Here is a 14,821-nt window from a genome sequence, read left to right as displayed (position 1 = left end):
TGGTGGTCAATTTGCTAGCCTCTGATGCGGCTGGATTTTGTTGTAACAGATTAATCAATATCTAATCTAAGTATCCTTCCTTTTTCACCAAAAAAAAGAAGAAGACATAAATCCGTTTTAATTTGAGAAAAAGTTAGATCTACATCTAATGAAGATATAGATCCGTTTTATTTGAGAAAAAGAAGTGGTAACATGCAGAATTTTGAAACTAAGAAAGGGATCATGCAATAACAAAAAAAAATTAAGGACATGTTTCAACAAAACTAATCAACAATTCATGATATGAATATTCAAAACTAATAAACTAAAAAAAATATAAACATGCATCATCAAAAAAAAGAGAAACACAAGAAGAAAGGGTTAATGGAAAACAACCTCATGCATGGAGCGCTCTTTTCCTTGAGAGGATATTCTAGGGTATTTGAAACCTAAAAACCCTAGTTTTAAGAGAAAGAATATCAGAAAGGGGAGTCAAAAATATGAGTAATTTGAGAGTGTAAAAACATGTCTCTCTTGAGAGCGTAAAAAAGTGTGCTAAATTTTAAGATACAATCCTTATTTATAGAGGCGGGAATGCTTAAAAAAATAAGCAATGAGGCTTAAAATGCGAATCGGGACGCATCCTTCTACGAAAAGGTCAAAAATGGTGTGCCTTATCGTCACCCGAAGAGAGTTGGGCCAAAGCCCAAAAGAGTGCAACTCGACACTTTTAAAGTGCCGATCACACTTTCGTGTTTTGGTGCCTTTTGGACTCATTTTTTAGGGTTTTCCAGCATCGGGACATGTACTTAGATGCGTTCTCAATCTGTATTCTAATTTTTGAACTCTTTTCTGGACAACTCAGGTCTTTTCAATAACAATTATCTTGTAGATAAATATCCTAAAATAAATTTTGATAAGATTCAGATTATCCACAATTTTATTGTTATCAAATTATCCCCTTTGTTCCTATGCAAGTAATCCTATTAAACACTAATTATCAACCAATCACAAAATTATTTAACTAATTTTAATTTTTTAACCAATTCGAATTAATTTAAATTAACCATGCGTGGTCGACTCTACCTAGACACAATGTATGCTGACCATGCAAACTTGATCATGTGATATCTTTCAATTTGGCAATCCGATTTAGAAACTGGACATATCTCGCAACTGTTAGAATCTTAAGATCATTTTTATGATATGCAATGAATGAATTAATGCATGCAATGCAATCATGATTTTTGGGGTACATGGATGATCATTCCAGTCATCTTCCTTAATTAAATCAACAATTTTTTTTTTATTGGGTTTGATAGCAAAAAAGTTAATTCATCTTTAAAAAAAAAATATATATATATATATATATATAGAATTTATTGAGGAGACATATTATGATTTGTATACAATAAAACTGATATTATGATTTGTATACAATAAAACTGGTATTAATGATAGGTTTATCCAAAAAGTAATATTGAATTAATGATTAAACAACTGGTTATCTCAGTAGACATAGTTTAACATAAGGGGAAAAAAATTTATTCATACCTTTAAAAAGTGATTAAAAAAAAAGCTAATAATAAGACCTCAAATTCTTAATGTAACAATTTACTCTCATTCATAAAAATTTGTGTAATAAACAATAACATGTAGGGATAATTATACATAATAACATAATATATGTAAGTTGTACTTGGTGTCTATTTAATGATTAAAAATATTTTTATTCATAAGTGAAAATTTAAACTTGAAAAAATAATCAGAAAATGGAATAATCATGCAAAAAATCTTTAAAGATAAACAAATGTAAGGAATATTCTATATTTTTTGGGTTTTCTTACATTAAAATATCAGTTTATTTTTCTTTTAGAAACAAAATACCAGTTAAGGTAGACATAAATAACTTTTATATTTCATATTAGTTGAAAATAGGCCAAAAATGCATAACTTCTCCTCTAGGTTTGAGTTTTGTTATTTCAATTTTTAAGCTTCATTCATTCCCAATTAAATCTCCCTTTAATATGCTGTGCTGTTATTTTCTGCCGTGAACTTACCAAAATGAGTCACTTGAGACCTTAATTAATATTTATTTTTTATTTATTACTTAATTTTATAAAAAAAAAATTTAATTAAAAAAAAAATAGAAATCCAATTAGAGGAACAAGTCGTCCCACCCGCACATGAATAACATTTCAAACCCATCTTTGAAACTCTCCAACCTCATATACCCATCAACCATAGTGCTCCAAGAAACCACATCTCTTTCCATCATACCCTCAAAAACTCGACCCACCATGATGTGAGGCTTGACTAGTGCTGGGTCCATGCCTGTTGGCCTTCAACATAGAGATCCGAAGCTAGGTGCTACGATGTGAGTTTTGGGTATGGTGGGTTACATTTCTATTTTATTTTTATTTTTTTAAATAGACCACCTTGCAACGATGAAGGTTTGGAAAGGACTGGGTTACTTTTGATTTGAGTATCCATTTGCAGAAATTGAAGGAAAGTTTTGTAATTTTTATTTGGTTTTATGACATGAGTTTCAACCTCTTCATCTGTAATAATATCATCAATGTCATAATATCTTGCCATCCTTGACACCTCTGCTTGCCGCTCTTACAGTGTCTCTTCACTCATTAAAAGAAAGATTAATGAGGACCCAATTGCTGTTTTTTGAGCTCAGAATCATATAGCTACTGCCAAAGACTCTTTTCATTGAATCTGTGAAAAACTGCAAAGGCGAAACATTGCCAACATTATAACCAGAAAAAATCAAAATCAAAATCAAAATTAACATGTATTCTCCAATCAAAACAGAAAATCATTAAATGGAGTCATGAATGATTAACAAATTTTTTTTTTTTAAAAAAAAATTACAAACCAATTTCACTTTCAAGTCGTTTCAATTTTCTAGCATTGCAAAATTCATAGAATACCCAAATCCACAAAAAAGACTCCGAATTGAATTCTGAAACAGGTTTTGGCATGGATCTAAAAGACATGGGATTCACCAAATTTTGACCAATCACATACACAAAGATTTGAAATTTTAACAAAATTACAAAATTCTTAAGTGAGGACGAGTTCTCCCCGTGTCGATTGATCAAAAAATTATCCTCATCAATAGTATTGCTCAAAAAATAAAAATGTGTGGACAACGCGTCATTAACGCAGAAGCAAGAGTGGGTACCTGGGGAAATAGAAGTATGAGACACGTTGTATTAAGAAAATGACACCTAGTGGTCCAAACTTCTAAATTTGTATTTTTGTGATTATAATGGACGGCGACATGTTTTTGACAATAGGCTTGCAAGTAATTAGAGACCAACAATTTAGCCTTGTATTGTGCCTCCAACTTAGGTTCAATGCTTAGCGTACGTTTGGATTGGCCTTTTTACCCAATTCGCACGTTGAGCTTTTTTTAGTTTGTCCAGTATGTATTATTTACGTACCACCAAACTCACTTTTTTACAAATTTTTAGGTAAATTTAAGTCTTACAGTACTATTTACACTTTTAATAATTATTTTGCTATAACATTTGTAGTAATAAGTTTTTAATTTTTAGCAAATAAATAGTATTCAAACACATTTTTAAGTGGTTTCTTTAAGTTTATATTATTATTGTGTATTTTTTATGTGATAGCCACCTACAAATATAAGTATACGTAGGTTGTTGAGTAAAAGACCGGACTTAAAAGTCTTTAGAAAGGGGACCCTCACACATATATGTTTTTTTTTTTATTTTAATAAAAAGATCAAATTAGACGTTAGGCTCTGTCAATACGGATGTAGAACATTAGCATACAGGTTGTCAGTAAAAGTACACAACTTTTTTCTTTTTATTTGACTTGTTGGGACGATAATGTGAATATTTGATCCCTAAATTGTACTCAAACTTTACCCAAAAAGGTCTACTACACGTTACGCCTCTTGTGCTGTCTTAACCAGAAATAGACAGATCGAAAAATTAAAATGAGAACATTTAATGGGATAAATTGTGCCACAGCCGCACATGGTTCCATTAAGGTTAAGGGAGAGGTAGGGCTTATTTGCCATTTGATTTTATTTTATGGTTGATGCAGACGTATTCTATTTGTCTTCTGTTCACTCTGATCTCTGTAGTCTAACCTACTATTTTATAAGGTAATCAATAAAATAGATCTGGCAAAGTTTTATTTTATTTTTTTATTTTAGAATAAGGGATCTGTGATTTAAATCACATTTATCCTAAAATTGATTTGTGTTCTGACTTGTTAAGTAAGAGTAACAATAATGGAGCGAACACATAGAGTTGAAATTCTATATATATATATATATATATATATATATATATATATATATAGAATTAATTAATTAATTTAAGAAGAAAAATATTGATATTTGTCAATGTCAGTTATGTTTTTTATACATATTTATTCAACACAATTGTATATGTATTAGGGATGACAATTTTTTCCTGCCTTGTAAAAGTGGTGGCCGAGGATGGAGCAAGATTTTTTTTTTCTCACACCCCAAGGTGGGGTGGGGATAGGCTTTTTAGCCCCACCCCCTCTATTAGTGTTAAAAACTTAATTTGTACTACTAAGTATTTAAATGTATGAATATAAAGATTTTTTGCTTTATTATGATACTGTCCTGTTAAACACTTTGGACAATATTATTTGGTTCTTACTAAAAATTAATTTAATTTGATGTGATAAATGTAATTGTAATTTCAAGTATATCTGTATTAATGAAATATGTTATATATATATATATATATATATATATATATATATATATATATATAAAAATTGTAATAGTTGTGGGGTGGAGTGTGACGGTAGATTAATACAAAGTAAATTTTTGCAGATTAGGACAAAGTCTACTAAAGCCCTAAGGAGCGAGAATGAGGCAAGAAATTTGCCCTACCATGCAGGATATGGCGAGAATGAGGTAAGACAAAACAATGAGGGATGGAGATGAAAACCCCATCCTTTGGCGTCGCCTCACCCCGTTACCATCCCTGTTACACACATTTTGCATTGAAATATTTCCAAGTCTCAATATCAGCTTTCCACTACACTTATTCTTAGGGTCTGTTTGACATTAGCTTCTATTATCAACTTTTAACTTTTAACTTTTATGTACAGTTTTTTAAAACTTTACTTTTTTTTAATACTTTTTCTTACTTTTTTCAAGTTACAAGTATACTTTAGTATACTTTTAGTAAAAATTCTTTAGTAAAAAACTAGATAAGTGGGTATTGTCCCATATTGCTTAAGTGTAACTCTTTCTCGTTGTTTAGTATACTACAAAAGTTAGACTATTTTGTAATGATACTTTGGGTTAAGTAATGAGTTTGAGCTTGATGAGAGAGTGTAATTAAGTGCGTGTGACAACTCTCAAGCATGGACCAACTAAATTATTAAGCACAATGCACATGAATAACCTATATATTTTTTACATAACAACAAATAAAAAGTGAATGATCACCACCGCTCACCCTTGATGTGGTGGTCACTCCACAAATATAAATGCTTATGGGGTGTGGGGGACAAGGTCCGAGATTCAAGTCTCTAGGAGGGAGTTGCAAAAACATTTACACTTAGATTAGGCTAGAGTAGAAATTATATCATGTAAAAAAAAAAAAAAAAAGTGAATGATCAATCCCATAATTCAATCATACATGATTACAAAAGTTGCAATAAACTTTATCTCTATCCGATTCTTGGATTTTTTTAAATCTCTATCTAATTATGCATATGCAATTTTTGTCACAACTTATTAAGAGAATCGTTAATAAATACTCTAAAAACATTAGTTTAAAAAATATTTTTAGATACTTTTTATATAAAATGAAAAAATTATTAACTTTTAACTTTTTATATTTTTCTCAAAAAAAAAAACTTTCTATATTAATTTTTTTAAAATTTTATATTTTTCATTGAAGTGATATTATTAATAAATATCTTTAAGAGCACTCCTTATCAATACAAAACGGCGTCCTCCTCCCTGATTTTCAAATAGACACTCATAAGCCATAGGTCATAACTCCAATTTTTCAATGGAGGAAGCATCAGCCATTATCTTTTAAAAAAGGTGTCTCCAATCAAAATGCACCGTGTTAAACCATAAAATCAATTTAATTATATTTACTAGTGTCATTACATGCGCAAAGCATTGCAATAAGACTTTTTTTTTTTTTTTTAGCGGTTCTATTTTATAGAAAAAAATTTGTGTTTTTTATTTTTTATTTTATATATATAATTTTTATTTTGAAAATCGAATTTATAAGTGAATAAAGTAATCTAAAAATTAATAAGAAAGTTATCATATTTTTTAGTTAATGTTTTAGTGGGAGTTAGAGTTGCATTTTTACTAAATTATCTTTTAATTTTATCTTTACTTAAACATAGGTTATAGGGCAATTTTAAATTAAAAAATTAAAAATTCAAACAAGAAAAATCTATTAAATAATAGTATAGGTCTTGATCCGCATATATATATAATGACATAATAATACTCTTACAACCAAAAATTTATGGGAATCTGCAAATGAAAGATGATCCTACACTACCATTGGCGTTCAGCCGTACAGGTGTCCTTTTTAGTGCTACAGATCTCGTAACTTCGGTCCGAGAATACCCATCTCCCAGCAAAAGTATCAATAAATTATAGCCACGTGTACACGGTGAGCAGTTGAAACTAAAAAGAAAAAGTGATTCTAATTCTACATAACTATGTCAACCCAAACAAGAAACAGACTCATCTGACAAAGAGTCTGATCTCTCTCTTACTGCTAGTGGCTCTTCTTCTTCTTTGATTTGAGCTCTCAAATCCAAGAATTTGGGTAAACATGGCGATTCTCTCATTCCTTGGTAGAGCTTCAAGAACCATCAAAGGCTACCCTAAACTTCTGGTCCTCTGTACTCTGAGTCTCAGGTTTCTCTTTCCCTTACCATGTTTTCTTTCTCACTCTGCACTGCTAGATTAGATTGACACTACTTCATTGTTTGTTTTGTTTCTTGTTTGGTTTCTGAGAAACTTTAGGTAATGAAAAGAAATGGGTAATTTGAAAGTTGGTTTTTTGTTGCACAGGACCTGAGAAACCAAGGCCTCTGTTCAATTGTGCCTAGTATTTGTTCTGTTGTTTTTGTATAACTGTACATCTAGGAAACCATAATGGCATTTTTTTTTTTATTAACTATCTATATACAGTAACTGAAAAAAAAAAAAAAAACCCAGAAATGTTCACTCCACTGAGCTAAATCTCCACAAAATCTTATTTTATATCTGCGGCTATCAGAACGAAGGAAATTGGTTTAACAATTATGGTTACTTTTTAATGTGACAAATTATCATGGGAATCATTGTTAAAGCATCTAAATTCTAATCCAAAAGCTTGAGCTAATTTAGGTGGTCTAAATCCAATGACCCACTGAAAATTGAAATAACGACAAAAAGGGGCATATGGAATCTGAGAATAAACAAATCAGGCTTTGTTGCGGTGTTACCACATAAAGTATCTAACTTGAAGCTTTTTTTTTTTTTTTTTTTTTTTTTTTTCTTTTTTTTTTTTGAGAAAATCTAAAAGCTTAAACTTTTGGGTGAAGACTGAACAGGCAAACAACTAAACTACATATACGAATAGCCAAGCAGCCACCACCAATGTTGGATTCCTTAACAATCATAAGCTCTTGATTACGTTCTAATTTTGTAGTTTGTATATATACAACATTCTGTTTCATTGAATCCACCCATCCTCGCCCATATTGTTGTAATTATCAAATATTATATATATATATATATATATATATATATATATATATATATATATATATATATATATAATAGGGGCAAAACTTAGGTACAATACTTTTATATTGTTACTTAGGTTTCCACTTAAAATTCCGCAACATGATTGTACTTAATTAAAAATACACTTTTATTTATGAGAAAAAATTCATATGACTGAATTTTAAAAAGAGAACCTAATGAACATAACATAAGTGGCTGAATCTCAGTCTTGTCCATAATAATAATAATTTTACCCATCCCCATTGACCATATGCATCTTTTTATGTGGATTATTGCTTTTTTTGGCCGCCTTCAATGTTTTTAATATCCTTATTATGTATAGTTTTTGTATAACTAAAAGGTATTCTTTTATTTATTTTTTTATAGGTTAAATTACAAAATGCACCTTTTTGACCTGTTTTACTTTAAAAAAAAAATTTGACTTATTTTCAATTCAATTCTTTAAGTTTCATTTTTTTTTTCTTTCCGTCATTTAACTTTAATTTGTTTGCAATTTAGTCATTTTATTAGTTGCATTCGATCTTGCCATTAGTTTTAATATTTTAACTTTCCAAAACTACATTGTTTTGGTGGACATAATAGCATGGATTGGATGGAAGGATTACATTCGATATAAATGGAAGTTAAGGATTGAAATGAAAAAAAGAAAAAAATTTTAAAAATTGAATTGGAACATATCAAAGTTAGAGGTAATAATTTGTAATTTAACCTTTTTATTATTATTATTTACATTTATCTCTATTTTAAGTTCTATTTTTTTTAGATCTCTTTTAAAACCAAGTGTTGATGATTTGCCTTTTAGATTATAAATGTCATTATAAATCTAAATAAATAATATGTTATTATATGTGTCACGGACTTATCAATTTATAGATATAAAACCGCTTAATTATAATGCTTTAGTTATAAAATCATGTTCACATACCTTTCACAACTCCTTTTTAACCATTTAAATATATATATATATATATATATATATATATATATATATATATATATATATATATATATATATATCAACAAATGCAAGACTGGGGTTTCCAATTTGTGAGTTAAATATTTATGATAATGATGTGTATTTATGTGAGGTCGCTACCTTAAAACTATATAAATTAACATAATGTTTGTTAATTTCCTGTTTGTACGATATTTGCATAAGATTAAATCAGCTTTTGAATATTATTGCCTTGTCAATAGACTGTGAATTATCTGGACATATTTCTAATATATATTCTCTCTTTAACCAAAAAAAAAAAAGAATTATCTAGATATATTGTTATTTAGTTACTAACTCTAAAATTTTCAAATCTCTATATAATCATGGCCCCCTTAAATTTTTTTTTTTTTTGGCTTCACTACTATATTGCAGTAGTGGAGGCCTTGTGGCTTACTCAGAATCACAACCTGACACTAGAGCTCCTCATGTTGACCCTAAAGAAAAGGAGCCCAAGAAAAAAAGAGTGGTGGTGCTTGGAGCGGGATGGGCTGGTACTAGTTTACTTAAGGACCTGGATGCTTCATTATATGATGTTCAGGTTGTCTCACCCAGGAATTATTTCGCTTTTACCCCTTTGTTGCCTAGTGTTACATGTGGAACAGTTGAAGCTCGAAGCATTGTGGAGCCAATTCGAAATATTGTGAAGAAGGTAAGACAAAACAAGAGATGGAAGAATTTATATATGGGTTGTGTTAACAGGTACTGTAAGGTGCCCATTAACAACACACTTTACTAATTTTTTGGGTAACTTTTTCAGTTTTTGGCAATTTTTTAAAATCTCTTTTGGCAATTTTTTTAGCAACTTTTTTCCTTTTTTTAAGTGAAACACAAAAAAGGAAACCTTAACAAGCACCACCCATTGCTTGTTAACATTTCCAATCATGTTACTCTTGGTGTAACCCTTTGTGATGTTACACTGCTACATAAAATCTAATCAAATGAGTATTTTAACAAATCAACTGTAGGTGGGTAATGGAGGTGGATGTATTCAATTTCATCATATAATATGTATGTATGTATTTATGTATGTACACATCATATGCACATACATACATGTGAGTTATGTGACAAAAAGCTGGATATAACTCTTTTTATCTTGAGATTGCATTTATGACACTTCAATTAGAAGCAAAATTAAATAAATCAAATTGATTGCTCTTGAAAATTCTTTTGATGTGGCTGTGGCAAGTAAAAATATCTTTATCATCCTTTATGACAGAGAAAAGGAGAAGTTAAAATTTGGGAGGCAGAATGTGTCAAGATTGATGCTGCAAACAACAAAATTGTCTGTAGGTCTAATATTGAGAACAACTTGGTGGGTAATAGAGAATTCTCTCTGGAATATGACTACTTGGTCATTGGAGTAGGAGCACAAGTAAATACTTTTAACACACCCGGTGTCATGGAAAATTGCCACTTTCTGAAGGTAAAGTCTTTCAAATAGAATGGAGCCATACATGATACAACATTAGTCTCCGGTTGCTTCCTAATGACCCTGAGATTCTTAGATGATTGCATTTTCTGAACAGTCAAAAGTTATTACTGTAATCAACTTAGGGCCCATTTGGATGGAGGGGGGAAAGAGGGGGAGTGGAGGGGAGTAGAGTAGAGTTGGCTAGAAATAGGCTAATTTTGAGTCAAATCTACTCTACTCTACTCTCCCTCCCTCTCCCTCAATCCAAACAGACCATTAGTCTCAACAAAACTAAATCTTCTGTTATCAATTAATTAGAAACAGTGACATCTCATGCAGGAAGTAGAGGATGCTCAGAAGATCCGAAGGAGTGTTATAGATTGTTTTGAAACGGCTATCCTTCCTGGTCTTAGTGAAGAAGAGCGAAGAACAAATCTTCACTTTATAATTGTTGGAGGGGGCCCTACTGGTGTGGAATTTGCAGCTGAATTGCATGACTTTTTGGAAGAAGATTTAGTCAAATTATATCCTGCGGTCAAAGATCTAGTGAGAATAACAGTGATCCAATCAGGAGATCATATCTTGAACACGTAAGAAAAAATGTAGCTGTCAGATTTTATTAATCCTGATGCTAATCAACATATTTCTCATGCCTGTATTTGTCATAAGTGAAATATTGGGTCCAATTCTGTATACCATAGGGAGATTTCTTCTGTTAGTCATCCCAATCTTTTATCAAAGCAGCTTAGACTTATTGTTGAATTTATTTGTGCACAAATATTCACGTGAGTTCAATTCCAAAAGTCTTTAGTCATATTCTGTACTTGCCCTGCACCATATATACATTTGAGTTTGGGTTCATATTTAAAATAATTGAAGAGTCTTTTATGCCAGTTAAATCATTCAAGACCACAGCTTGAAAGTTTATAAAATTTCATATTTTCTCTGTAGATTTGATGAAAGAATTAGTTCATTTGCTGAGAAGAAGTTTAGAAGAGATGGCATTGATGTTCAAACAGGATGCCGTGTTGTCAATGTTTCTGATAAGGATATTACAATGAAGGTGAAGTCAAAGGAAGAGGTTTGCACCATACCTCATGGATTAGTTGTCTGGTCTACTGGAATTGGGACTCGTCCAGTTGTAAGGGACTTTATGGAGCAAGTTGGGCAGGTGTGTTACATAATTTTAATGCCCTTGCACTTATGAAAAAAAATAAGTACATAAATGAAAGAAAAAGCACTTGTGGTAAATGAGTAATGTGAAATTTCCAGATAGTTGAATGGTGTTTTTGGAGCCTAATTTCAAGTTAGATTTTCATGTAGTCCTTGCTATATGCAGGCTAAGAGACGTGTTCTTGCAACTGATGAATGGCTGCGAGTAAAGGGATGTGAAAATGTCTATGCCATTGGTGATTGTGCTACAATAGATCAACGTAAAGTCATGGTAAGTGAAGCCTTTAACTGTTTGATTTTACTTTTTAGAACTGCAGTAGTCCTTCTTCATTATTCATGTAATGTGTCATTTTACAGCAGCTTGTCCTAGCCATCAGAGATTTAAGTATTTGGTGATGATACCAAGCCCCTTGTGCCAGTAATTTGTTGAAGTTGTGGGTTACTTGGTCACATTAGCACCAATTTATTTTGTATTCACCTTGGATACTCGTTAATTAAGCTATACAGTTTCTAAATTGTTGTTTTTGCTTCTTGAGATGGAGTTAGAGAAAGATATATTTGCCAGGTTTACACTGATATTTGTAATCTACAGTAATATTACATTTTTTATATCATTATGTTTTTAGGAAGATATCTTGAACATATTTGAAGCTGCAGACAAAGACAATTCTGGTACCTTAACTGTTGAAGAATTCAAAGATGTGGTAGATGACATCCTCATTAGGTACCCTCAAGTGGATCACTATCTAAAAAGCCAGCGGCACCTGAGGGCTGTGACAGATCTGTTGAAAGATCCCCAGGGGAATGATTGGCAGGAAGTGAATATTGAACAATTTAAGTTAGCCCTATCTCACGTGGATTCGCAGATGAAGAGTCTGCCCGCAACTGCACAGGTATATGTCTTTCCTCTAATGGTTAAGCCATCTGGATAAATTTGATGTAGATTTTTGAATGTTTGATATCCAAATAATGGGACACAAATTTACTCCATCTTTGGGTATTCAGGTCGCTGCTCAACAGGGTGCATATCTTTCTAGGTGCCTTAACCACAGAATTCAGTGTGAAGAGAAACCAGAGGGTCCTCGGCGTTTTAGAGGCTCTGGGCGTCATCAGTTTCGTCCTTTTCAGTAAGCCATATAGTTTAACATGCTCACTATCTTACCTCATTATATGGGTCATCTAGAACATGCAATTGCACTATAATCTTCTATGAATTTTTAAGCAAAAAAATATGTAAAAATTCTTTCAGGTTGCATTTGGATGTGAGGATTTGAAATCTAGGGATTTGAAGAACAAATGTTATTATTTGCATGATATGAATTTCACAATACAAGGTAGTTTGAGCTTTGGGAAGTTCGCTGTGACAAAAAAATTTGTGATAAAGCTTTGGGGATTTATCTCTAATTTATTATCGATTTGAAATGACATTTTATGTCTAATCATTTCAAATCCATCCATAAATTTCATCAATAGAAAAAAAAATTACTTTCTCCTTTATTCAAGCCATTTAAACCAAAAAAAAAAACTTTAAAATATATGCAGCTAGAAGCATTTAAGAGGAGAAAAGACAGATACTTCTAGAAGATCCCTTCTTTTAAATACTTTGATCAAATCAAACCATTAAGGCAATACAATTATTATTTTGGAAAGGGAGATCCATTCAAATTGTTTAATTGGCCTCATTTCCTAGTTAGTTGTTAGCCATTGTATGATATAGCAACTACCATGACAAATATTCAAAAATTGTTAGCACAATCCAATAAGTTTCTGAACTGAAGTATTGTAACAATTCAATGGAGCCTTTTCCTAGACATCCAAAAAAACCCTACGTGCAATGATCAACTCAACAGTTTTGTAAACAGAAATTGTTTAGCCAATTCCAGAGACTAAGGTCTGTTTGGTTTGGCAAAAGTGACATATACAAACTGTATCATTTTAATTGGACATGGTAATCTTCCTCTCCTCCCCTCCCCACCCTGTCTCACTGTTTTTCCTTCAACAAGCAAACAACCGTTTTTTGACGAGTGCATTTGAAGAAAGGTAAGTAAATTATCTTTCAGGATTGCATGACTGGATCATGGTACCAGCAAGCAATTAATTAAGAAATCTAGTTCCTAAATTGATCTTTGAAACTATCTGGCATGCAAGATATTCGCATGTTGTTGGTATATATTAAGAAGTAGCCAATTACAGAGTAGCTGAATCCCCCACCCTCACTCTCCAGGGTGCAAAATGATCTTTTTTCTTCCCAATCAGTTCTCATGTGTCATTTTGTAGTCATCACTTGTGAATGGAATATCTATCGAGTAACATTTCAAGGTTATCAGGTGAAAGTTTTCAGGATGGTTGAAGATTCTTTGACAAAGATATCAAGTAAAGCATGTGCTGATATTAACCACAGTCTAGATTCTCCAAAAAAATAAAAAATAAAAACCAGTCTTAAGAAAATTTTGCTTTTGTGATTTTCTTCATTTGTCTCTCACAGAAAAACTTTAGAAATATTTGAATGCCCTCTAAACATGGATCCCAGCTATAGTGAACAACTCTATATCTATTGACAAAATGTTGCAAATGTTTTTAGCTGCCATTTTTTTATGTGTGCCCTTCCTAACTAATGAGGTGTTGGCAATTTGTTGACACAAGGTACAAGCATTTTGGGCAATTTGCTCCCTTAGGAGGAGAGCAGGCAGCTGCAGAGCTACCTGGAGACTGGGTTTCAATAGGTCACAGTACTCAGTGGCTTTGGTATTCTGTATATGCAAGGTGATTATCTTCTGCTTCTGGTGTTTTATGTGTTTGCCTTTTGAGATAGTAATAGTGTGTGCATTGTTGTATCTGATTTGGTATAATTGTTTCTCACGTTTAGCAAGCAAGTGAGCTGGCGTACAAGGATACTAGTTGTATCTGATTGGACAAGAAGATTCATTTTTGGGAGAGATTCAAGCCGAATTTGAGACAACATTTGGGAGGCCCTTAAATTATCGAGTTGTATTGGTTCTTGCAAATGCAGTCTTTGCACCTATGAAGCTATCACATTATTGTCTATAATTTTTCTGTAATTTTTGTTCCCATTATATTTGGGATAGATATACTTTATCCTTCTTGATAAATGAACACTTCCACAAAATGTTTAAATTTTCAAGCAATGTTGATTTCAATCTAACTCCGAAAATTTTGGATTAAGGCCTGGTTGTTGCCAATTTATGATGAACTTGCAGATGGCACATGACAACTCAAAAATTTTCAAACTAAATTATTGTTTAGTGGGGTTAACCTCTTAATAGTTTTCGTGGGGGCTGAGGGTTGGGTGGATATGATGTTAAATTGTCTCTCTTAGAGGCTTATGGTTTTATTACTACTGGGATACTGGTGGCTGCCTTTACAAAAATGGAGTAATGATGGCTACACAGACATGCACCTATCGGAAAATCTGGTGCAACCATGCAATTTC

General features: G+C 31.7%; 1 protein-coding gene across 1 annotated transcript; it reads left to right on the top strand.

Annotated features, from left to right (window-relative positions):
* Nucleotides 1-6,665: 6,665 nt before the first annotated feature.
* LOC142641722 (external alternative NAD(P)H-ubiquinone oxidoreductase B1, mitochondrial-like) lies at nucleotides 6,666-14,512 on the top strand. Its single transcript, XM_075816199.1, has 10 exons — nucleotides 6,666-6,910; nucleotides 9,156-9,432; nucleotides 10,003-10,209; nucleotides 10,537-10,787; nucleotides 11,149-11,368; nucleotides 11,537-11,641; nucleotides 11,997-12,263; nucleotides 12,376-12,497; nucleotides 14,014-14,133; nucleotides 14,237-14,512. Exons 1-10 carry the CDS (start codon nucleotides 6,825-6,827, stop codon nucleotides 14,322-14,324), a joined length of 1,743 nt encoding a protein of 580 aa, XP_075672314.1. The 5' UTR covers nucleotides 6,666-6,824; the 3' UTR covers nucleotides 14,325-14,512.
* The last annotated feature ends 309 nt before the right edge of the window (nucleotides 14,513-14,821 follow it).

This window comes from Castanea sativa, chromosome 6 (assembly GCF_040712315.1).
Source record: "Castanea sativa cultivar Marrone di Chiusa Pesio chromosome 6, ASM4071231v1".
Lineage (NCBI taxonomy): Eukaryota > Viridiplantae > Streptophyta > Magnoliopsida > Fagales > Fagaceae > Castanea > Castanea sativa.
The sequence above is the reverse complement of the archived record's forward strand: the minus strand, read 5'-3'. Positions and strand labels throughout refer to the sequence as shown.

Excerpts from the sequence above, each read along its gene's own strand:
- LOC142641722 (XM_075816199.1), top strand. The coding sequence starts at position 6,825 with ATGGCGATTCTCTCATTCCTTGGTAGAGCTTCAAGAACCATCAAAGGC. Across the intron at positions 10,210-10,536 it reads AAAATTGCCACTTTCTGAAG|GAAGTAGAGGATGCTCAGAA; the intron begins GTAAAGTCTTTC and ends CATCTCATGCAG. Across the intron at positions 10,788-11,148 it reads GGAGATCATATCTTGAACAC|ATTTGATGAAAGAATTAGTT; the intron begins GTAAGAAAAAAT and ends TTTTCTCTGTAG.